The sequence below is a fragment of the Hemicordylus capensis genome, chromosome 3, assembly GCF_027244095.1.
Source record: "Hemicordylus capensis ecotype Gifberg chromosome 3, rHemCap1.1.pri, whole genome shotgun sequence".
Taxonomy (NCBI): Eukaryota; Metazoa; Chordata; class Lepidosauria; order Squamata; family Cordylidae; genus Hemicordylus; species Hemicordylus capensis.
Genome location: NC_069659.1, coordinates 578942 through 601922, shown reverse-complemented (window position 1 = coordinate 601922; position 22981 = coordinate 578942). Strand labels below are relative to the sequence as shown.

At 60.6% G+C, this 22981-nt stretch overlaps 1 protein-coding gene across 10 annotated transcripts in view; it reads left to right on the top strand.

Annotated features, from left to right (window-relative positions):
* DNHD1 (dynein heavy chain domain 1) overlaps nucleotides 1-22981 on the top strand; it is a 63139-nt gene that overhangs the window by 11090 nt on the left and 29068 nt on the right. For 6 of the 10 annotated variants that reach the window (XR_008319143.1, XM_053307669.1, XM_053307668.1 and 3 more), the window contains 17 exons: nucleotides 472-715; nucleotides 801-958; nucleotides 1748-1873; nucleotides 2396-2672; nucleotides 2774-2901; nucleotides 3059-3302; nucleotides 3460-3551; nucleotides 3674-3890; nucleotides 5595-5720; nucleotides 5820-5917; nucleotides 6199-9208; nucleotides 9393-9534; nucleotides 17480-17672; nucleotides 17763-18066; nucleotides 18837-20631; nucleotides 20727-20935; nucleotides 21648-21855. Coding sequence is in view for 9 of the 10 variants with exons in the window: in XM_053307669.1 (XP_053163644.1) it covers nucleotides 472-715; nucleotides 801-958; nucleotides 1748-1873; nucleotides 2396-2672; nucleotides 2774-2901; nucleotides 3059-3302; nucleotides 3460-3551; nucleotides 3674-3890; nucleotides 5595-5720; nucleotides 5820-5917; nucleotides 6199-9208; nucleotides 9393-9534; nucleotides 17480-17672; nucleotides 17763-18066; nucleotides 18837-20631; nucleotides 20727-20935; nucleotides 21648-21855 (7571 nt within the window). In the remaining variant the exon portion in view is untranslated. The remainder of the gene's footprint in view (nucleotides 1-471; nucleotides 716-800; nucleotides 959-1747; nucleotides 1874-2395; nucleotides 2673-2773; nucleotides 2902-3058; nucleotides 3303-3459; nucleotides 3552-3673; nucleotides 3891-5594; nucleotides 5721-5819; nucleotides 5918-6198; nucleotides 9209-9392; nucleotides 9535-17479; nucleotides 17673-17762; nucleotides 18067-18836; nucleotides 20632-20726; nucleotides 20936-21647; nucleotides 21856-22981) is intronic. The other 4 variants (XM_053307673.1, XM_053307666.1, XM_053307665.1 and 1 more) reach the window with 3 other exon arrangements.

Here is a 22981-nt window from a genome sequence, read left to right as displayed (position 1 = left end):
GCAGCCGCATGCTCTCTGCTGCCGTGGGTGGGCTCTGGGCGGTGGGAGCAGCAGGGTGGGGTCCTGGCCCGGTGCTTCTTGCTGGGGCTGCCCAAGTGAAAGGAGAACTGGGGGACATGCAGAAGGGGCCTGGGATATCCTGGAGGCAAGAGAGACCCCGCCCGCATCTGCCGCTGCGTGAGCCCGAGGCCGTCTCGGTGGGCTACCGGGCAAATAACCCGCATGTGCGCCCCGGCTTGCTATGGCGACAGCCAGGTGAGGCAGCCCCAGCGGGGAGAGAAGGGGCCAGCGGGGGTGAGGAGGCGCCATGCCCCCACCCCATCCCACCCGCCCATGCCGCTGGCGCCTGGCGCCCCGTGAGCCAGGCCTGTCACGGGCCCTGGGCGGGGGGGGGGGCGGGAGGGGGCGGGGGGCCCTCAGGCCAGAGCGCTGCCTCGGCTGAGCGGCGCTGCCTCTCCGATGCCCCCGCAGGCGGCGCTGACGGAGACCCGGCAGCTGTGCCAGGAGTACTCCTGGCTGGCCGAGATCTGCCAGTTTGTGCACAGCTGGGACTCGCAGCAGCTGGAGAGCATGAAGGGCTGGCCGGCCGAGGAGTACGTGAACCGGGTCCTCAAGCTGCGCACGTGGCTCGGCCAGGTCCAGAAAGTGCCCCGCAGCGTCGTCACCTACAACTGCCTGCTCTTTGTGGACTGCAGTGGGGTTCATCAGGAGCTCCGTAGGTGGCCGGGCGGGGCGGGCGGGGCGGGCGGGGCGGCAGGCGGCCCCCGAGGCAGACCTCCCCTGACGGGCCGTCCTTGCAGTGCCCCTGCTGGCCGCGATCAATGAGGACATCCTGGGCCTCTTGCTGAGCGAGACCACCCAGCGCAGTGAGCTCTTCATCGCGGAGCTGGCCAGCGTCCTCCAGCTCTACTTGCATCTGGACACCGACATCTTCACCATTGCCAAGTGCTCTCAGAAGGTAGGGCCAAGGCCCACCCCCAAGGAGGCCCCGTCTAGCCCAGCCTCCTGTTCCCCACAGGGGCCCACCAGATGCCTCCGGGGGGAGGGCAGGCCGTCTCCCCTGCAGCTGCTGTGCAGAGGCTTCTCTTGCCTCTGAGGCTGGAGGTGGCGGCCTCTAGGAGCCCCTGGCAGAGTTCTCCTCCATGCGTTTGTCGAAACCCGGAGCGCCTTGGGCCTGATCCAGCCGGGCTTTTCTTCTGTACCTCGCAGGGCGCTTTCTTCTGCATGATCCCCCCCCCCCCCCGCACACCGTGGTCCTCAAGGGAGGTCCGCCTCCAGATGCTACCAGCTCCTCTGGCAGTGGCTCGGAGCAGGCCTCCTCTGCAGTCACTCCTGGGCTGTAGGACGAGCTCCCTAGAGAGACTTGTAGCTTAGCATCTGCGTCCGTTTGCATAAGAGCCCTTAAGAGGCATTTCTTTAACCTGGCTCTTCGTCATCTTTTACATTGTTTTGAATCATGGTTGTTTCAATGCGGTAGTTTGTTTTGTTGTGTTGTGTTTAGTGTATTTATGGTTGTGAACCACCTAGAGCTTTGGAGTCTGCCTGGTCTGGGTGGGGTCCAGCTTCCGTGTGCTGAGATGAGGTGAGCTGCTCACTGCTGGTGCGCGGTTGGGTGTCAGGAGCACATTCTCACCCCCTCAGCCTGCCGGGGACAGGGAGGCCACGGAGTGGTGGGGCCAGGGGCCAGGTGGGGAAGGGCTCCCCCCCGCCAAGGGGGTGACGCACGCACGCACGTCTCTCTCTGCAGCTGGAGCACTACCAGGGGCAAATGGCGGCCCTGCAGGAATACGTGGACTACGTCCGGGCCCTCAACGAGGTCATCCCGCAGTGCTTCCGTCCACTCAGCCCCAGCGAAGAGAGCCTGGAAAACATGGTGAGGGCCCCGTGCTGGTTGCCTGCCCTTGGCTGAGAGCTGGTGGGCCAAGGGGCTGCTGGTGGTGGCGGCGTCTCTGGAGAGGCACCTCAGCCCAGCCCTGCTGCTGGGTCAGGCCCAAGAAAGAAGCCCATGGAGTCCAGCCTCCTGTTGCCCACAGGCAGGAGTTGAAAGGGGCGGGCCCTCTCTCCTGCTGCTGCTGCTGCTGCTGTGACTCCCCTGCCAAAGCGTTGGGCCAGCTGCCCAGGAGGAGACGCGGCCCAGCAGACAGGCACACGGGGGTCCTCTGCAGGGGTTGCTTTCAAACACGCGGCATCGGCCCCGTGTCTCCGCTGGTGGAAGGCGTGGTCCTCCCGAAGGCAAAGCCCAGGTGGCCATCCCCAGAGAGCCAAAGGAGAGGAGGCCGCCCGGGGCCGGCAGGCTGCCCTTCCCCTCCCAGGGGCCAAGTGGCTCTTGGCCCTCCTCCTCCTGAGCCCCGCTGGGGCGCCCGGGAGGGCCTGATGCCCAGCCTCCTCTGCGCAGCTCCTGGACACCTGGGACGCCTTCGTCTACCAGCAGCGGGAGGTCTCCGACTTCATCGTCACGCGGCGCCTCACCATCATCACGGAGCTCAGCCGCTCCCTGCAGCAGGCCACCCGGGAGCTCCAGGAGCTGCTGGCCACGGTCACGGTGGGCCGTTTCCGGGACCCTGCCCAGAACCCCCGCGCCATGGAGGAGGAGCTGCGCAGCCTGTGCCAGCGCTTCCAGGCCACGGTGGTGCGCATTGCCGATCTCTGCCGCTCCCAGCGCATCCTGACCGGTACGAGAGTCCGCTGCACCCCCTGGAGGGAGCCCCCTCTGGGGAGGCCGGTGTGAGCCCCCGGTGGCCCTCTGCGGCCGCCTCCTCCTCCTCCTCCTCAGGGGACTGCATGGACGTCTCCTTCGTCACCGGGAGTCAGGGGGTCATTGAGCTGCACATGCGCATCTGGCAGCTTTTCCGGATTGTCGCGGAGCAAATCACAGAGTGGAAGTGTCTGGCTTTCGGCAAGGTACGGAGCTGGGGGTGACCGGCCGAGTACGTGCCTGCCCTCCCCCCCCCCACCCCCCCGGCCCTTCTACCCCAGGCCTGCTGGGGGCCCCAGCCCCCCCCCCCCGCCCCGCGCCCTCCAGTCCTGCAGTTTCACAGAAGCTCTTTCCATCTGGCAGCCAGCCAGTCTGTCAGCACTGCCCCCCCCGCCCTCTCGTTGGCAGTTCAGCGCCGCTCTGGCCTTGGAGAAGACGGAGGAGTGGCAGAAGGAGGCGATCAGCATGGAGCACAGCCTGCCCAGCGGCCACCCGGTCCTGCAGGCTTGCCTGCGCGCCATCGGCAACTTCCAGAAGTACCTCCCCTTGCTGCTGAAGCTGGGCAGCCACTTTCTGAAGCTCAGCTTCTGGAAGGATCTCTTTGCGGGTGAGGCCTTGAGGTCCCTGTGGGCCTGCCCTCCCCTCTGATGGTGCCTGGCCGCGGAGAGCGCCCTGCGCCAGGGAGGGAGGGGGGGAGGGAGGGAGGGGGGGCGCCCCCCCCCGGTGGGCTCAGTGGGGACAGGCAGCTCGCGCCTCTCTTTTAGTGATGGGCGTGAAGTGCCCCCTGAACATGCAGTTCACCCTGGGCCAGCTCCTCTCGTACCCACTGCTGGAGCACAGCGAGTCCATCTACCGGGTGAGTGACTTGGCCCGGTGGGCAGCCGCCACGCAGCCCCGAGGAGGAGGAGGAGGAGGAGGAGGCGGGGCCGTGCCAAGGCTGGGCCTGGCAGACAGCGCCTCCCCTGACCCCCCCCCCAGGTCTACACCTGTGAAAAGAGCCGCTACCACTCCAGGGACACTCTCCAGCGCCTGCAGCGGGCCTGGACCGAGAAGCAGTTCCGCCTCGTCAACTTCATCCTCAGCGTGCCCTACCAGGAGCCGCAGCCCGAGCGCTTCCGCCGCCCGGCCAGTGGCCGCCAGCGCCGCGCCCAGCTGGAGTACATCGCCAAGGATAGCGGCACCTATGTGTTGTCGGGTGAGGCGGCCCTCCCGGCCAGGCTGGGTTCCATGGCCTCCTCCCCTGCCCAGCTGGCTGCTGGCTCGGGCAGCTCTTCCCGTCAGCAGACGGACACAGCTGGGACACCTGTGGAGCTTTCCTTTGAATAAGTGAGTGACGGGGCGGGGGGGGGGGGGGGCGGTTTGCTGTGCCACCTTCCCAACAGGAAACCCCCCAGGCGGCAGCAGCAGTTAGCAGCAGCGCTGGGCAGGCAGGCAGGCAGGCAGGGCTCCACAGGTCCGGGAGAAGCAAGCGAGCGGTCGTGGCCTGGCTCACCAAAGAGGGAGCCGCTGCCTCCGGCATCTTGCCCGCCTCATCTGCCAGCCCCTGCCCACCCGGCTTGCTCTCACCAGGCTTTCCAAGGTCAAAAACCGGCAGCAGGGAGGGGAGATGTGCCCCCAAATGTGGCCTTGCTGGAAAGTGCCCCAGACCACATCGGGATAACCAAAGGACAGTATAAGCCACGAGAGGAGGAGCACAAGACGTCAGAGCGGGAAGAGGCTTGGCGGGCCACCAAGTCCAGCCCCCTGCTCCACGCAAGAAACTCCACGGGGCGGGGGGAGAGGAGCCGAGCCCCCCACTGCCAGACCACTCTTCCTGGTCTCTAGTCCAAATCTGCTGCTTTGTCATTGCAGCCCCCCCGCCCACTTGGTTCTAGTCCTGCCCTCAGGAGGGACAAAGGGCAGCGATGCTTCTCCTGTGTGGCAGCCTTTCAGCTACTTGAAGACGGCTCTCGTCTTTTCCTCTTCCTCCTTCTTCTTCTTCCTTAACTTTCCCTACCATTCCTCAAATGACTTGGCTTCCAGACCCTTCTCACCATCTTGGTTGCCCTTCTTTGAATCCATGTATCATCATCCTTACAATGCAGGACCCCGAACTGGAGAACAGAGGATTGCAAGGGAGTTCTACCAAGCACAGAATAGAGAGGAGCTGCTACCGGTACTTCACGTGCCCTCTGTTAATGCAGCCTAAGATGGCATTGGCCTCTTTTGCAGCTGCATCACACTGTTGGCTCATGCTCCACTTATTTATGGTCTACAAAGTCACCAATATTCTTTGCCCAAGTACTGCTGCCAAGGCACATTTTTTCCATCCTCAAGTTGTGCTTTGGATTTTATTTGCCCAGCTGCAGGACTTGACATTTGCCTCTACTGAACTGCATCTTGTTGGCTGTGGCCCAATATTTGGACCTGTCCAAACCAGATTGAATCTTGATTTTCTCTTCCACGGTGTTAGCGATCCCCCTGCCCCCACCTTTGTGTCATCTGCAAACTGGATACGCATCCCTTCTGTTCTCTCCTCCAAGTCATTTACACACACATTGAGCAGGCCAAGGACTGCCTGTGGCACTCCACTCAATTTCTCCCTTGGGCACTGCTCAAGGACTAGCAGGGAATGCATTCCACAGGAGGAGGAGGAGGAGGATCCTAGCCCATCTGGTCTGAGCGGTTTGGTTTCAGCCCCTCTTGGTTTGAGCAAGAGGTCAGCTCAGCTCTTCTGTCCAAACACCCCCTCCTTGGGCACTCTTTCCCCAGCCAGGCGCAGAAATGTGGCTGCAGCAGCCCTAGGTAGCCCCAGCCTGGCCCTCTCCCGGGGAGACTTGCAGCAGGCCCCGCATCCCCTGGGCTGGGGCAGAGGCTCCTCCGTCTCCTCCTCCCATCTGACTTTCCCTTCCTCTTTCAGACACTGCCGAGCTGAAGGCCACAGTGGAGCAGAGCATCTTGACCCTCCACAACATGATCCTGTCTCCCTTCTCCACGGACATCCAGGAGGAAGCAGAGAGCTGGGCCTCCACCCTGCGCGCCTTTGGTGAGCCGTGGGCGCCCTTGGGCCGCGTTGGACAAGGAGGATGGGCAGCAGGCAGGGCCAGAGTGGTCTCTCTTGCTTGTCCCCTTTGTCAATCCCCAGAATCCCTCCTGGATGCCTGGGTCAGTTTCCAACAGAAGTGGGTCTTCTTGAACATTGTTCTCTATGAGATGGACATCAGCTTCCCCAGCGCTGAACTGGTGAGTCCTGCACAGCCTGCCTGCCTTTGTCCCCGCCCTTCTCCATAAGAATGTGAAAAGGGCCCTGCAGATGTGGGCCAAGGTGGGTCCCTCCAGTCCAGCATCTTGGAGACAATCGGAAGCAAAGAGCCCTCCCCCAGCTGTGGCTCCCCAGCAACTGGCTGCCAAAGGCAGACGGCCCCTGGAGGTAACCCAGCCGGGCCTCCTCCTCCGGTGTCCGGTGACTTGGCAGGCGCCTCCCCACCACTTCCACTTCCGCGTGCGTGCCCTCTTCTTGGCAGGATTCACGGTTCCAGCGGGTGGACGCCCACTTCCGTGAGTTCATGCAAGTGACGTGCAACGACCCGCTGGTGCTGTCCAGCGTGAGGCCGATCCTGGGCTCCAGCCGCGAGAGCCGCTTTGTGGGGAGCTCCTTGCAAGCCGCCTTGGCCGAGGGCTCTGCAGACCTGCAGCTCATCATCCGGGCCCTGGACTACGTGCTGGAGGCCACCCGCATGGGCTTCCCCCGCCTCTTCTTCCTCAGCAACGAGGAGCTGGTGGCCCTGCTGGCCACGGCCTCGGAGCCGGCGGAGGCCTCGGCCTGGGCCCAGCGCTGCTTCCCCGGGGTGCGCCAGCTGCTGCTGCTCAGGCCCTCCACGGCCCAGGACCTCAGCCCCTTTTCAGCCGACCTGCCCGCGGTGCAGGTGACGGGCCTGGCGGGGGAGCAGGGAGAGAAGCTGCGGCTGTGCAGCCCCGTGGCCCTCAGCCGGAAGGCCACGCAGTGGCTCTGCAGCCTGGAGCAGCACATGAAGGAGTCGGTCTTCCAGCAGCTGCAGGCCTGCGTGGCCCAGCGCCTGGCCCTGCGGCCCCAGCTGGACACCGCCTTTGAGCGGCGCCCGGGCCCCAAGGACCTGCCGCTGCACCTGGTGGCCGAGGGCTGGGCCACGCTGGGCCACACCTTCCCGGCCCAGTGCGTCCTGGTGGCCGAGGAGGCCTTGTGGCGCACGGGGGTGGAGGAGGCCCTCCGGGAGCCGGGCGCACAGCCCCCGCTGCTGCTGAAGCTGAGCCTGAAGCTGGAGGCCCTGGCCCACTACCTCCGGAACTACCGCAGCGCCCACCCCTGGCAGCCCGGCAGGGAGCACCTGGGCCTCTTGCTGGGGGCGCTGCTCGTCCTGGCGCTCCAGCAGCGGGACGCCACCGCCCGGCTGCTGGCCTGCCCCGGGCGCTCCCCGCAGGCCTTTGAGTGGGCCCGGCTGCTCAAGTACCACGTGGCCCTGCAGCCGGAGAAAGCCCGGGCGGCGGGGAGCTCTCCGGAGATGTGGGGGGGCAGCCCCCCCGGCTGCTGGGCCGAGGCCCTGGGCTGCCGCCTGCCCTACGACTACGAGTACCTGGGGCCCTGCCTGCGGCTGCTGGGCAGCCCCGCGCTGGAGCGGACCTTCCTGGGGCTGCTGCTGGCCCTGCAGGAGTTCCGCTGCGGAGGCCTGCTGGGCCGCCCGGGCGTGGGCAAGTCTCACACGCTGCAGGGCCTGGCGCAGGCGCTGGGCCGCCAGCTGGTCACGCTGCACTGCTCGCGGCAGATGTCCATCCGCTACCTGAGCCGCCACCTCTGCGGGGCGGTCCACGCCGGGGCGCTGCTGCTGCTGGAGTCGGCCGAGCGCCTGGAGCCCGCCGTGCTCTCGGCCTTCAGCCAGCGCCTGGTGGACCTGCAGGGCCTGTGCAGCGCCCTGCGCGAGGTCCGGGGCCCCGCCGGAGGGGCCGCCCAGGCGGGCTCGTCCCCCGCCAGCAAGGAGGCGGCGGCGGCGGCGGCATCATCGTCGTCGTCGTCGTCGTCGGGCTCCGGGAGCGAGGGGGAGGGGCAGCTGGCGGTCTCCCTGCTGGAGCTGGGCACGGACGAGGCCGCGCCCTACCAGCCGCGGGTGCTGGGCAACATCCTCTTTGGGGGGCGCCTGCTGCGGGTGAGAGAGACCTATGGCTGCGTGGCCACCCTGGGCCACCTGCCGGAGGCCCTGCGGCTGGCCCTGCGCCCCCTGGCCATGCTGCCGCCTGACCTGACCCAGCTGGCGGAGGTCACGCTGCTGGCCGCAGGCTTCCGGGAGGCCGTCCGGCTGGCGGAGAAGCTGGGGGCCTTTTTCCGCCTGGAAGGGGAGCTGGGCCCTGGCCCCCCAGCCAGCCCGCTGGCCCTGCTGAGGGAGGTGATCCAGACGGCCATCCGGATCGCCTTTGAGCCTCCGGAGGGGCAAGACCCTCCCCCCGCCCAGGCTGGCCCTCCTCGGGCCGCCCCCTTCTTTGGCCTGGAGGAAGAGCCGGCGGTGGTCCGAGCCCTGGGCCTGTCGCCCTTGCTCAGCGGGCCCGCCTGCCCCCGCCTGCAGCGGGTGCAGGAGCTGCTGCGGCAGATCTTCCCCAGCGCCGCCTCACAGCCGCCGGAGCCCCCGGGCTCTGCCCGCCTGCAGAGCGCCCTGGTCAGCCAGCTGCACGAGGACAAGCTGCACCCGGACCCGCAGCTGCTGCGCCGCGCCAGCCACCTCGCCCAGGCCCTGCTGGGGGCCCCGGGCATCCTGCTGCTGGGGCCGGCGGGCAGTGGCAAGAGCACCACCTGGCGGGCCCTGGCCAAGGCCCTGAGCAAGCTGGCCGCCAGCAGTGCCGACCCCCGCGGGCTCTTCCAGACCACCAGCACGGTCTGCCTGTGGCCCAACGGCCTGAGCCTGGAGGAGTTGGTGGGCGGCCCGGAGGGCAGCAGCTGGCAGGACGGGGTCCTCTCCCGGCTGCTGAAGAGAGCCGCCACCTCGCACCTGGCGGCCGGGGCCACCCAGCAGTGGCTGGTGCTGGACGGAGCGGCCTGCCCCGCCTGGCTGGAGCCCATCTCCTCGCTCTTCAGCCCCCGGCCGTGTCTCAGCTTGCCCAGCGGCCAGCAGCTGCAGCCCCCCGCCAGCATCAAGTTCCTCTTTGAGATGCCGGACGCCTCCGGCGTGGCCCCCTCCGTCTGCGCCCACTGCGCCCTGCTGCACTGTGGGGGCGCCGACCTCTGGCCGGCCCTGCTGGCCTCGGCCCTGGCCCCCGTCTACCGCAGCTACTGCCTGACCCAGGAGAGCCTGGCCATGCTGCGGGAGCTGGCCGAGGAGCTCTTCCCTGCCACCCTGGCCTTCCTCCAGGAGCACTGCTGCTCGGTGCTGCTGCCCCACGCTGGCCCACGCAGCCCCGTGGCCCCAGGGGTCCAGGAGGCCACCACCTTCGCCAGGCTCCTGCACGCTCTGCTCGAGCACTACCTGCGCCGCGACAGGATCAAGGCCCCGCCTGCTGCACAGGAGCTGACAGGTGCGGCCAAGGGGAGGGGCAGGCTGGGGGGGCTCCTCCTCTGCGGGGGTGGCCTGTCTCCTTCAAGCAGAGCCGCTGGGCGTGGGGGAGCTTTGGGCTTGGGCTTCGCCCTCATCCCCTTCCCGCGGCCCCCCGCCCATCTCCCCCCGGGATGCTGATGCAGCTCTGTTCCCCCCCCCCCCAGCCAAGAACAGCCAGATGCTGACTCAGTCTGCCTCCGCGTCCCGCAGCCTGGACGACGCAGTCCCTGCCCATCACCACTGGCTTGTCCGGAGCATCTTTGTCTTTGCGTACATCTGGGGCTTTGGGGGCCATCTCCATCCCAGGTACTCTCCAGGGTGGAGTGGGGCACTGTGCTTCCTGCCCCCTGGCGGAGGCGGTGCGCCTGCTGAGCGGGAGCTGGGCATGGGGCTTTGCCCCCGGGGGGCAGCTAACCAGGCAGAAGACCCCTGCCTGCTCCTGGGGGCCTGTCCTGCAAGGGAAGGGTCCGCCCAGTGGAGACATGGCAGCTGCTTCGGACTCTGTCTTCCCGTTTCCAGGCAGGGACAACCCCTCCTCTAAGCCAAGCTAGGCGGCTGCTAGCGCTCCACTTGGGGGGAGCAAGGTTGGGGCCCACATGCTGCCGCTTGTGCCCCCCCCGCCGCCCGAGTAAATACAGGTGCGGGGGGGCCACGCTGCCTCGCAGGAGACTCGCCAGCCGCTCAAGTTGCCGCTGCCCAGCTAAGGGGAAGGGGGTGCTCTGCTCTGCTGTGCCCCTGCCTGCAGCGCTGGCGTTCTTTCCTGCTGCTGCTCAGGCCGCACATCCTCCCTCCTGGTTTCTCCAGTGCCCGGACCCCAGACAGGAAGGCAGGGGTGTGGGCAAGAGTCCACTGGGCTGCCGACCGGCTGGGTTGCTCAGGGAAGGCAGCTCCTCCCTGCACCAGCCCAAGCAAAGCGACCTCTTAGGGAGGCTGCTTGGCCGGAGGACTCCTGCAGCCGGGGCGGGGGCCACTGGGCATGGCTCCCGCTGGAACTCTCCGCCCGTCTTGGCAGAGCCTCCCTCAGCCGGACTGAAAGGCAGCGTTGCTGCTGCACACGTGGCTGGGACTCCGGGAATTAGGTCGAGAAAGGCGCTCCCCCAGGGAAGGGAGTCCTTTGCCTCCGCAGCCCGTGTGACTCTTTCAGAGCAGGCATCGTGACCAATCTGCCGGCTGCATTTCCAAAGGCAGCCCCACAGAAAGCGCATTATAGGGGGCCAACCTGGAGGTTATCTTTCTTCCTTATCTTTGACATTTTGAAAATGGCAGTGTGCGAAAATGGGGGAGTTGGGAGCAGCCATGTGGAAAGCAAAGTGTGCGCTGGAGGAGGTGGGTCTCCCTGCTTCAGGGGTGTCTGGCGGAGGGTGTGGGCTCTGGCTGCATAGACCTCGGCACTCATAAGAACAGCCCGGCAGGATCAGGCCCAAGGAGGCCCATCCAGTCCAGCCTCCTGTTTCCCACAGCGGCCCACCAGATGCCTCTGGGGAGCCCACAGCCAAGAGACCTGCTGCTGCTGTTCCCCTGCAACTGGTATGGAGAGGCATTTTCCCTCTGAGGCTGGAGGTGGCCTATAGCCAGCAGACTAGTAGCCATGGATAGCCCTGTCCTCCATGCATTTGTCTAAGCCCCTTTTAAAGCCATCCCAGCTAGTAGCCACCATCACCACATCCCGTGGCAGAGAATTCCATAGATTAATTATGTTCTGTGTGAAAAAGTACATCCTTCTGTTGGTCCTAGAATTTGCTGGCCTTCAGTTTCATGGGATGACCCCTGGTTCTAGTGTTGTGTGAGAGGGAGAAGAATTTCTTTCTGTCCAGTCTCTAGTCAGTGCATAATTGTATACGCCTCTCTCATGTCCCCCCCTAGATGCCTCTTTTCCCAACTAAAGATGTTGTAACCTTGCTTCATAAGGAGGCTGTTCATAAGTCCTCTTGTCTGTGGTGTGCAATCCACTTCCAGTCACTAGCTATCTTGCTGGTGCTTGCTGGTGTTTCCCTTTACATTCACCTTTTCCCTCTCTTTTATTCAAAAAACTACAATGTTACGCCATTTGCATGCTTAATTATATTTGCATGAGTCTGTGTAGTGTTAGGTAAGAACATAAGAACAGGCCTGCTGGATCAGGCCCAAGGAAGCCCACCTAGTCCAGCATCCTGTTTCACACAGTGGCCCACCAGATGCCACTGGAAGTCTACAGGCAGGAGTTGAGGGCATGCCCTCTCTCCTGATGTGGCTCCCCTGCAACTGGTATACAGAGGCATCCTGCCTTGGAGGCTGGAGGTGGCCCATAGCCCTCCGACTAGTAGCCAATGATAGACCTCTCCTCCATGAAGTTATCCAAACCTCTCTTAAAGCCATCCAGGTTGTTGGCTGTCACCACATCTTGTGGCAGAGAATTCCACAAGTTGATTATGCGTTGTGTGAAAAAGTACTTTCGTTTGTTGGTCCTAGATTTCCTGGCATTCCATTTCATGGGATGACCTCTGGGTCTATTGTTATGGGAGAGGGAGAAGAATTTCTCTCTATTCACTTTCTCCACTCCATGAATGATTTTATAGACCTCTATCATGTCTCCCTGTAGTCATCTTTTTTCTAAACTTAAAAAGCCCCAGGTATTGTAGCTTTGCCTCATAAGGAAGGTGCTCTAGGCCTCTGATCATTTTGGTTGCCCTCTTCTGCACCTTTTCCAGTTTGACAATGTCCTTTTTTTTAGATGTGGTGGCCAAAATTGTACACAGTACTCCAAGTGTGGCTGCACCATAGTTTTGTATAAGGCTATTATAATGTTAGCCATTTTATTTTCAATCCCCTTCCTAATGATCCTTAGCATGGTACTGGCCTTTTTTCACAGCTGAAGCACGTAGAGTTGACGCTTTCAATGAGCTGTCCACCATGACCCCAAGATCCCTCTCTTGGTCAGTCACCGACAGCTCAGATCCCATCAACGTATACTTGAAGTTGGGGTGTTTCATCCCAATGTGCATCACTTGAGGGGAACTCACAAACTCTCTTTTTGCCTCCCTTATTGTCACCTTGTATTTCTTTTGCCAGAGTTTGTGTTCCTTTCTGTTCTCTTCATTTGGGCAGGCCTTCCAATTTTGGAAGGAAGTCTTCTTCCCTTTTATGGCTTCTTTGACAGTACCCGTTAGCCATGCTGGCATCTTCCTGGACTTAGTGGTACCTTTCCTCCTTTTAGGTATACAATCTAACTGGGCTTCTAGTATTGTGGTTTTGAGTAAACTCCATGCATTCTGGAGCAAAGTGACTCTCCTGATTTTCCCTTTCAGCTTTCTTTTCACCATACTCCTCATTTTGGAGAAGTTTCCTTTTCTGAAATTGCAAGTGACTGCATTAGACTTCCTTAGTGATTCTCTCCCCGCTTGTATGCTGAATTTGATGGCACTATGGTCACTGTTCCCTAAAGGGTCGATGACACTGACATCATGCACCAGGTCCTGGGTGCCACTCAGAATTAAGTCTAAGGTTGCCTTCTCTTTGGTTGGTTCCAAGACCAACTGTTCTAGGGCACAGTCATTCAGCGTATCTAGAAATCTGACCTCTTTGTCATGACCTGACTGTGAATTTCCCCAGTCTATGTGTGGGTAATTGAAGTCAACCATTATTATAGCCCTGCCTCTCCATTTATTTATTTATTTATTTATTTATTTATTTATTTATTTATTTAATTTTTATACCGCCCTTCCAAAATGGCTCAGGACGGTTTACAATTAAAAACAGAAACCATTAAAACCAATAACAATTTAAAAAGAAATATAAATACAAACACCAATTCAAAACATTTTTAAAAACCCTGAAATTAAATTACAACGCTGAAAACCAGGTTAGCATTAAAACAATTAAAACTAATTAAAAACCCTGAAAAGCCAGGCCAAACAGATGGGTTTTAAGGGCTCTCTTCAAGGTCAGTAAGGAATTAAGATTGCGAATTTCTGCTGGGAGTGCATTCCACAGCCTGGGAGCAGCTACAGAGAAGGCCCACCTCTGAGTCGCCACCAAACGAACCAGTGGTAACTCCTTGATGCCTCCCTGATTTCCTGCTGCAACTCCCAGTCACTATCAGTGTATTGATCAGGTGGGCGATAGCACATCCCCAGTAGCACGTTCCCTTTCAGGCCTTGTATTGTCACCCACAGGGTTTCTGTGGAGGACTCCAGTCCACCTAGGTTTTCTACCTGGTTAGATTCTCTGCCTTATTTAACATACAGTGCTACTCCACCTCCAAGGCGCCCCTCCCTGTCCTTTCTATAGAGTTTATATCCGGGGATAACAGTGTCCCACTGGTTCTCACAGTTCCACCATGTTTCTGTTATGCCCACTATATCTATTTCTGCATTAGCCACCAAGCACTCCAGCTCACCCATCTTGGCTCGGAGGCTTCTGGCATTGGCATATAAGCACCTATACGCTGAATCTCTCCCCTGATGTATGCTATTTTTCTTTTGACTCTTTGACCATCTGGCACAGGCTCCTGTTTGCTCTTTATGTGCTTCTGCTCTGTCCCCTTCTGTTTTATCTGAATCCTCTGCACCCTTGCACTTTAAGGGATGGCATTTGCTGAACCGGATACTGCCCAAGTCCCGTTGGCTATTCCCCAGGTGTCACTTTAAAAGCTAATCTGCAACCTTTTTGATTTTAAGCGCCAGCAGTCTGGTTCCGTCTTGGTTCAAGTGCAGCCCATCCCTTTTGTACAGGCCTTGCTTTCCCCAAAATGTGTCCCAGTGCCTAACAAATCTAAACCCCTCCTCCCAGCACCAATGTTGCATCCACGCATTGAAACCCCTCAGCTCTGCCTGTCTCACTGTACTTGCGCGTGGAACAGGTAGCATTTCTGAGAATGCTACCTTGGGGGTCCTGGACTTCAATACGCTACCTAACAGCCTAAATTTGGCTTCCAGGACCACCTGACTATATTTCCCCACATCACTGGTGCCGACATGCAACATGAGAGCTCTCTTCTCCCCAGCACTGCCTAGGAGCCTGTCTAGGCACTGTGTGATGTTTGCAACCTTCGCACCAGGCAGGCAAGTCACTGTGCAGTCAACACGCGGATCATAAACCCATCTCTCTATACCGCTAATGATCAAATCACCCACTACTAGGAGCCCCCCCCCAGAGGAGTATCCCCTGTGCAAGAGGATATGGGCTCATCTTACACGGAAAGGGTCTCTTCTAAAGGGGCATTTCCCTCTTCCTCAGACCGATGTCCTCCTTCCCTGAGACCTTCATTCTTCCTGACAGCAGAGGAGCTACCAGCTCTGGAGTGGGATGCCTCTATCCCGTTCCTGAAGGTCTCGTCCACATGCCTCTCTGTCTCTCTGAGCTTCTCCAGATCCGCCACCTTGGTCTCAAGGGAACAAATTTGTTCCCTGAGAGCCAGGAGCTCCTTGCATCAAGCACACACCCATGACTTCTGCCCATGGGGCAAATAATCATACATATGGTGCTCTGTGCAATACACTGGGAAGTGCCCCCTCCCCTGCTGGCTTTCTATCTTCATGATTGGTTTTGTTGACCGTTTTCAGTATTTAGAGAGAGTTTATTAGAAGGATAGGTCTCAGCTGTAAAGGTCAGCTGTTTGACTGTCCAAATAGCCTTTCTCAGTAATATGAGGATGGGATTTGTACTTGCCTTCTGTTCTCCACCAGGCTCCTTGTGATCAGAGGGGCTTGTTCCAGGTTCTCCCGCACCCTTCCCGCTAAATTCCTGCAAAACTCCAATGCCCTGTTTGCTAACCCTGTTCGCTATCCTCTGTTCACTCTGGGGCCTACACCTCTTATGTAGACTAGGACTTATCCCTTAAAGAGAAAACAGCCCCTCAAAATCTCCCCTCCTCCTCCTGTTAGCTAGGGTGGTTTGGGGGGCATGGATTGGTGGCTGTTTTATCTCCGAATTCTACCCTGGGCAGATGTGCCTTATATTCCTTCCCTCCTTTCAAAAATACATTTTTCTATAGCGTATGTGCAGATGCACATTTGCACAAGCCAGCAAACACATGGTTGCTGGGCATACCTTCTATTGCCATAACGTCTCTGGGTAATTTCATGGGATGCAGGTCGGTGGTGGGGGGTTGACTAGTCTAGGTACTTGGAAGGGTTTCAGCTCTGCTGAAACTCCCCCCTGCAGATTAGCTAGAAACCGCGGGATCTATTCTAGACTATCCTCACCATGATCTGCATTGTATGCACACTAAATGGGTTTGCACCGGTGCACAGTAACCATTCTGGGAAGCTCCTTGTGGTGCTCCAGCTCCACCCCCAGCGGCACAGTGGTTGGAGCGCTGACCTCTTCCATTTTGTTCCGGCCTCGGCCAGGAACAGGCCACAGAGACCTCTTTGACCAAGTGCCCGAGTGTGGTTGTGGTGCGGTGGCGATGCACTGAGACAGCTCCAGGCTTGTCATGGTGGCCATCCAGTCCTGCGCGACTCCTGACAAGGGGGCTATTGGAATCCTGCAGAATGAAAAGCTTGGGACTCTTCACCCCCACAGTGGAGCGAAAGGCTGTGCATTGAGCCAGGGACGGGCCTTTGCTGGTGTGCAGCTGTGGGGACTTCCCTCCTTGTGCTGACTCAGGACCAAGTCGACAGCCTCTCCCAGTCCTCTCTCTGAGACCAGGCCAAGCCATGAATGAAGGAGTGGGGGGGATGAGCTGAGCCCCAGGCCAGGACTGTGGTTTGGATCGAGGTCATGCTTTCATGCATGACTGTCCAGGCATTAAGCAGTCTTGGTCACAAGGAGAGCCGGGGACGGGCCTTGCACTCTGCCTTGATAGGACCAGGATGGAGAGGGAGCCCCTGGCACCCGTCGTCCTGGTCTCCTCCTCCTCCTCCTCCCGAGCAGCTAGGGGGGCTCATTAGCTTAGGGTCCCAGCCCCGGGTCCTCTCACAGGCCAGCCAGCAGTCAGAGGAAGGGGCATAGGAAAGCCCGCAGGGTCCCTGCCAAAGCCTGCCCCCCCCCCGTGAGTTGCCCAGTGCCAGTGCTGCTGGGGCATCAAGTGACTCTCCGTGGCAGCCCGTCCGACACCTATGCAGGAGGGAATGCCCTTGATTCCTTTGGGGCTGGGGGAGAGTCTTGGGGGCAAATTGCCACTGGGGGGCATTTGGGGGCAAAAAGAGTAGCTTGCCCCCTCCCCGCACATCACAGTCCAAGTGCAGATTGGAGCCCCATTTGGCTTATTTTTATAAAGTGAAAGATGAGCAAATCTTCTAAAAATGCATTTCACGCCATATGTACATAGGAAGCTGCCATATACTGAGTCAGCCCATGGATCTGTCTCGCTCAGTATTGTCTTCACACACTGGCAGCGGCTTCTGCAAGGTTGCCGGCAGGAGTCTCTCTCCCAGCCCTGTCTCGCTGGAGATGCTGCCAGGGAGGGGACTGGGAACCTTTTGCTCTCCCCAGAGCGGCTCCATCATCCCCTGAGTGGGGGAATCTTTCTCTCCCAGTGCTCACACTTCTAGTACTTTGGCCCCAAGTTGGGTTCCATCTGTTGATGAGCTTCCAGGCCCAGCTCAGGATGTGGTACTGACTCTTGCCCTGACCTGTGTGTATTGCAGAGACTTGGAATTCTCATTCTCTCTCTCTCTCTCACACACACACACACACACCCCCCCCCCATGCTCAGGATGTGTCCTTCCTTCCCCACTGGGTCAGCAGAGGAAGCAAACCATGGCGTTCCTTTTGAGGAGTGATCCAGCTGCCTGCCTTTTGCCTCCTTTTGTGTTGTGAATGCTTTGCCTCGTCCAGTGGTATTGGCTGGCCACCTCAAGCACCTGGGCGGGCAGCAGGATGTGTGTCCTTTTGAAAAGCCCAAGTGGCTGGAAAGAAAGAGGAGAGTCTTCGGTGGGGCTGGGGCCTTGGCGGGAGGGAGCTTCAGGGAGGTCAGCAGCAGCAGCAGCAGCAGGAGAGGAGCAAAGAGCTGGGCAGGGAGGTCTTGGGACGAGAGGGGTCCCAGAGCGGAGGCCACGCCATGGGCCCCAGCTGCAGGAAGGGGCTGGGAGTGGGGGAGGGCCCGCATGCCTAGGGAGCAAGGACGGGGGGTGCACGAAAACCTTGGCTGCGGCCAGACGGGGCCCCATTTCCAGGCAGGGCCGCTGGGTCACGTGGGTGCCTGGAGGGGCGGGGCATGTGGGGTGGCGGCGACCATGCACCAGAGACCAGTCCCTCGCTGAGGAGCAGCCGGGCCTTCAAGGGCCTGCAGCCGCTGCCCACCGCCCCCCTTGCTCTCTTTCTCCAGGCACTGGCCGCGCTTTGACCACTTTGCTCGCCAGGCCTTGGGCAACAGCCGCTACGCCATTGAGCTTCCCTCTGGAGCTGCTGCTTTTGACCTCTGCCCGCTGCCGGAGGATGGCGCTCTTCGGCCATTTGATGGGCGGTACCTGGCCAGCCGCGTCAAGAGCCTCCCGGCCAGCTTCTCGGTCCTCCCACAGGTAGGCCTGGCCCCTGGGGGGTCCCCCTAACTGCTGGGGGCGGGGGTGTCCTCCCACTCACCCCCCACCCCCCATGTGCCTGCTTGGCAGTACGAGCGCGTCCTCTTCGTGGTGGAGCTGCTGCTCGGCACGGAGCAGCCTGTCTTGCTGGTCGGGGAGCCTGGCTGTGGGAAGTCCTCCTTTGCCGAGATGCTGGTGCAGCCCAACTACTTCTACCACCGCCTGTGCATCACGCCGGCCCTCAGTGTGGCTCACCTGCGCCACCTGCTGCACAAGAAGTCTTCCAGCACCATCCGGGACAAGGGCCTTTTCCCCGGGGGCAAGCCTGGCCGGGCAGCGGGGAGCAAAGGGCGCTGCCTCTTCTTGGTGGAGGATCTACACATGGCTCGGATGGGTGAGTGGAGGCGGAGGCCCTCGGGACAGCCTGTGGGCTGCACTTCCCAGGGCAGGGCATCAGGCCTGCTTGACTCCAAGGGGTTGTGCCAGTGGGGCTTCTGTGTAGGGTTGCCATAGTCTGGCTCTCCAAATCCGGGTGCTTAATTTGCACATTATGTAAATTGGCTTGCAAATAATTTGCATATGCAAATTAGCAGCTGCACCTTCCATCTGACTTCTATTTGCTCTGGATATCTACCAACAATCGTTGGGGATGGTATCTTTGCCTGACCATTTTCCTTGACATATTAAAAGCAGCACTTGAACAAAACAAAATGCACAGCTTTTTAATTAAGGCTGCAGTTCTGTACACACTTATTTGAGAGACACTTATTTGATTGAACCAACGGTGCTAAGTAGGCCTGCATTGAAAGTAAAGCCAAGCAAGTCCTGAAACAGCCTGGTAGGCAGGCAGTGATTCACAGCCAAAGCAAAGGATCCTCTCACCTGCCCGAAAGAGATTCCCTGCTGATACCGAACAAGGCCACATTCCTCAGGGGATGACGGGGCTTGTGCAAGTGAAACCTCCTGTGCTGAGCTCGACCTCTCTTAATCCGAGTCCAGCGGCTGAGCACGTTTTGCTCCATAACTCCGCTTCTACAAGCTTAGCTTTTTCCCCTTTTTTCTTTTTAAAAATGAAAGCTGAAATCTGGGTGGGCTGAGCACTCTAGGCGAGCTGCTTGCAATCCGGCTGCCTCCTCCTGTGTGTCCCCCCCCCCACCTCTGCAGACCCAGCCCGGGAGACCAGCCCTGTGATCGAGACCCTGAGGCAGGCGCTGAGCCAGCAGCAGTTCTATCAGGCGGAGACCCTCGAGCTGCAGCACTTCCTGGGCCCTGGCCTCAGCTGCTTTGGCCTGCTCTCGGAGCCTCTGGCCGGGGCGCGGCCCCTCTGCCCCCGCTTTGGCAGGCTCTTCAGCACCGTGGTGCTGCCGCCGGTGGCCGGCCGGGAGACTCTGCTGAGCATGCACGTGCCCGCCGTCCTGGCCTGGCTGGAGAAGTTCCCACTGCTGACCCGGCACGGCGACTTGGCCTCTGCGCTGGTCCGGGCCACCGTGGACAGCTACGAGGCTGTGCGGAGCCAGCTGCAGCCCTCCCCGGCCGCCGGCCCCCTCCACTTCTCCTTGCACCACCTCCAGAAGGTCTTCAAGGGGCTGTTCCTGCTGCGCCCCCGCCCAGGCATCCACCTCAGCAGCCCCCTGGAGCCCGAGCACGGCCCCAAGGGTGCGGCCAGCAGGCGCAGCTCCGGGCCGGGCAAGGCGCTGGGCCTGGGGACGGGCTCCGCCTCGGCCCTCAGCACCCGGCTGATCCTGCGCCTCTGGCTGCACGAGGCCCTGCGCACCTTCTGCGACCCCCTGCGGGGGGAGCCCCGGCGGGAGCTCTGCAGCCAGCTGCTCCTGGAGATTGCCCTGGCCACCTTCTGTGCCAAGCGCGGCTCCCTGCGGGCCGCGTCCCCCCTGGGCAGGCTGAGCCGCCAGAAGTCCAGCCGGCCCCACATCACCTTCCACATCCGCAGTGCCTCCAGGTCCGGCATCCTGGCCGCCACCTCGGAGGAGGAGGAGGAGGAGGAGGGAGAGGAGGAGGAGCCCCCCGAGGAAGAGGGTCTCCCGCTGCTGCTTTCCACGGAACCTGGGCATGATCTCCAGCACAGCCCTGACGCCGACCGCCCAGACCCCTGGGATCCCGTGGAGCAGGCCCCCGCCCTGACTCTGGACCCTCCAGCCCACACCCCTCCCCAAGTGCCCCCCTCTGGGGAGATGGAGGCATCGGAGGCATCGGAGGTGGAGGAGGTGGAGGCGGGGAAGAAGCGCAGCACCTCCTTCCAGAGGCCCCCGCCGGCAGAGCGCCACCGGGCCCACGAGCCCCCCTCCGTCTCCCGCCGGGCGTCTCTGCTGAGGGCCAGGCGCCGGGCCTCTTCCAAGAAGGAGAGCTCCGGCCCGCTGCTGCCCTCCCACCTCCTCTTGCTGCCGGGCGAGGCGCCCCGAGACATTGTCTTCAGCAAGGATCTGGGCCCAGAGCTCTACGGGCCCGGGGCCCACAACCCCTACCAGGAGAAGCTCTGGAAGACCCTGGAGCACCAGCTGGCCCCCCTGCTGCCCCCGGACTTCTTGCTGAGCTCCCAGGCGCTGAAGCAGGTGGCACACTTGAGCCGCGTGCTGGCCGGCCCGGAGAGGCACGGGGCCCTGGTCTCCGCCAGCCGGTGTGTCGGGCGGCGCTCCCTGGTGGCCCTGGTGGCGGCTGCCACCGCCTGCCTGCTCCTGGAGATGCCCGAAGCCGCAGGCGAGGAGCAGGCCTTGGCCCTCCTGCGGTCGGTGAGCTGGCAGGCAGGCATTCTGGGCAGGCGGGTGCTGCTGCTGGTGCCCCCGGGCGTGAGCCTGCCTGCCTTGCACCTCGTCCTGGTGCTGATGGCAGAAGGCACCTGCCCTGGCCTCTACAGCCCGGAAGAGCACCTGAGCATCATCCAGGCCCTGCTGCAGGAGAACCAGAGCATCAAGAGGACCATGCGGGACGACCTCATCCTGCAGAGGTGCGGGGCAAGTGGCTGGCCCCGGGCTGGCCCTGGCTAGGGTAAGAGAGGGCTGGGCACATGCCCACGGTCTCTCCTCCCGGCTCTCTTGGCAGGTTTTTCCAGTTTGTGCGTACCAACTTGCATGTGCTGCTGCTGCTGGGCGGGCCGGGCTCCCCAGCCCTGCCTCCCATCACAGCCACCGCCCTCTCCCAACTGCTCTACAGCATGGAGGTCTACCATGCCTGGAGCTACGAGTCGCTGCTGGAGGTGGCCTCCAAGCACCTGAAGGGGACCCGGAACTACTCCTCATGGCTCACGCGAGGTGGGTGCGTGGGGGGGGGAGCCCCAGAAGCAGGGGGAGACACACACACACACACACACATCCCAGAAATGGTCCCCACTGTTTGGGGTGCTGCCATTTCACATGCCACAACATCCATGGTCAGAACAGACCTTGATTGGTCCCAGCCACATGACACAGCATTTTGAGCAGCCAGTGACTTTTCTAGGATTCTTCATCAGGCGGGATGTTAAGGTAAGGAAAAATGGACTAGAGGGAAGCCCTCATGGTCTGCAGAACTTCTTCCGGCTTCAGGGAGAGCCTGGCCGGGATTCTGCAGCTGCCAGTTGAGGAGGCTTGCTGAGTGTGGGGCTCTGATGATCTCTGGCTGCCCTCAGGGCTTCTGGGAGGGAGAAGAGACTCTAATGGGTGCTGCTGCCCCATACTTAAAAAAATCAGATCTAGGAGTTGCTCTGCTCCATCCCCAGAGCCAGTCAAGGTCTGGTAGAGAGCAGAAGGGGAAAGGAGGGAATTAGCGCAGTGGCCTTAACTGGAGGTGTTGCGGCGTTGCTCATGCTGTCCTCGGCGTTTCCTGCTTGGCATTGGCATCCCAAGCAGGCGGGTTGGGGTTGGAAGGAAACCCCCTTGTCACTGGAGCACTTTCACCTCCCTCGACCCCTCCCCACCCTTGTGTCTGCGAGAGGAGAGGGTGCTCCTCGCCCTCCCTGACCAGGGCATGGCCACTGTCTGCCAGTGCCGTCGTCTTCGCTGCATTCCCACAAGGACCTGGTGCAGCGCCTCGCCAAGGCCGCCGTCCAGATCCACTGCTCGGCCAGCACCTACGCCACTCACTTGGCTGCGCAGCTCCCCCTCGTCACCCCAAGGAGCTTCCTGGATTTCCTGGACACCTTTGCCCTGCTCCTGGGTCACCAGCAGGAGCGGAATGCCAAGCACATCGATCGGTAAGTCCCCCTCTGCTGGGCTTCAGGGCCGTGGTGGAGAGTCCGCTGGCAGGCCCTTCTTCTTTGTGCTCCCTGTGCAGATGCCCCAACGGGAATGGTGCCTGCATGGCCCGCTTGTTTGGAATATTGCCGAGGGTGTCGCGGTTAGAGTGTTGCACTCGGACCGGGAGAGCACGGACACGGAGAAAGAGGTTCTCCTTGAGTGAACTTCACAGCCTGTTCTTCCTTTCTCTCTCTTATTTGACTCCGTGGTTTAATTTCTCTCAGATTTGGCGGTGATCTTTGTCATGTTACTCCCAACCCCCTTCCCTCATTGTCCTTTCGGGAGTCCTCTGGCCACTGTGGTGACCCGGGCTATGGCTGGTCATGTCACGTCCATGAAGCCCAGCTCCCCCCACCGCGGATGTTCTTGGCAGTGCTGGGTTTGCGTGGGTGAAGAGCATGTTGTCCAAATGGGCCAGCTCTGCCAGAATTTGACCATTTAGAAGTTCTCACCATATAACTTTGTGTGTGTTTTGGGGTGGGGGGGATTACTTATACAGCAGAGTAATTCAGGAGCTCACTTACTCCCACTACAGCCAAGGTTAGCAGCCAGGGTCTCAGGGGCAACAGCTTGTAAATGATAAGCATGAAGATTCATGTACAGTACAGCTAAACTAATCTACTTTATTCAGAAGTACATGATGACAGAAAAAACCTATATCTAAGTTCTGGCTACATAGGGAGACCGACATAGAGAGACCGACAGAAGCATGGTGCTCAGAGACAGAGCTAGAAGCATTCTGGGGGTGGGGTGGGGTGGGGGAAGTCACTCCCACGAAGTTCCTGAGTACACTCTATCAATTGAGGGGTACTAGATGTTGGGAATTCTCTCTAGTAAGAAATACCCTTCTATCACAGCAGAGTGCACAGAGGCAAAACACAGTGGAGTCTGCCTAGGCATGCGTGTATGTTGAGAGTAAAAGAAACTTGGAGCCAGTTCATAGTTTCAAATCAATATAAGGAGTCTTTATTAGTGAACTCCATTCTAGACAGTACAGTGGAGAGATAGGATCTCTAATCTGGCTAGCTAGCTGGATGCAAAGGGAAGGTTTCTGCATCTCTGCACACATGGTGCAGGGAGAGA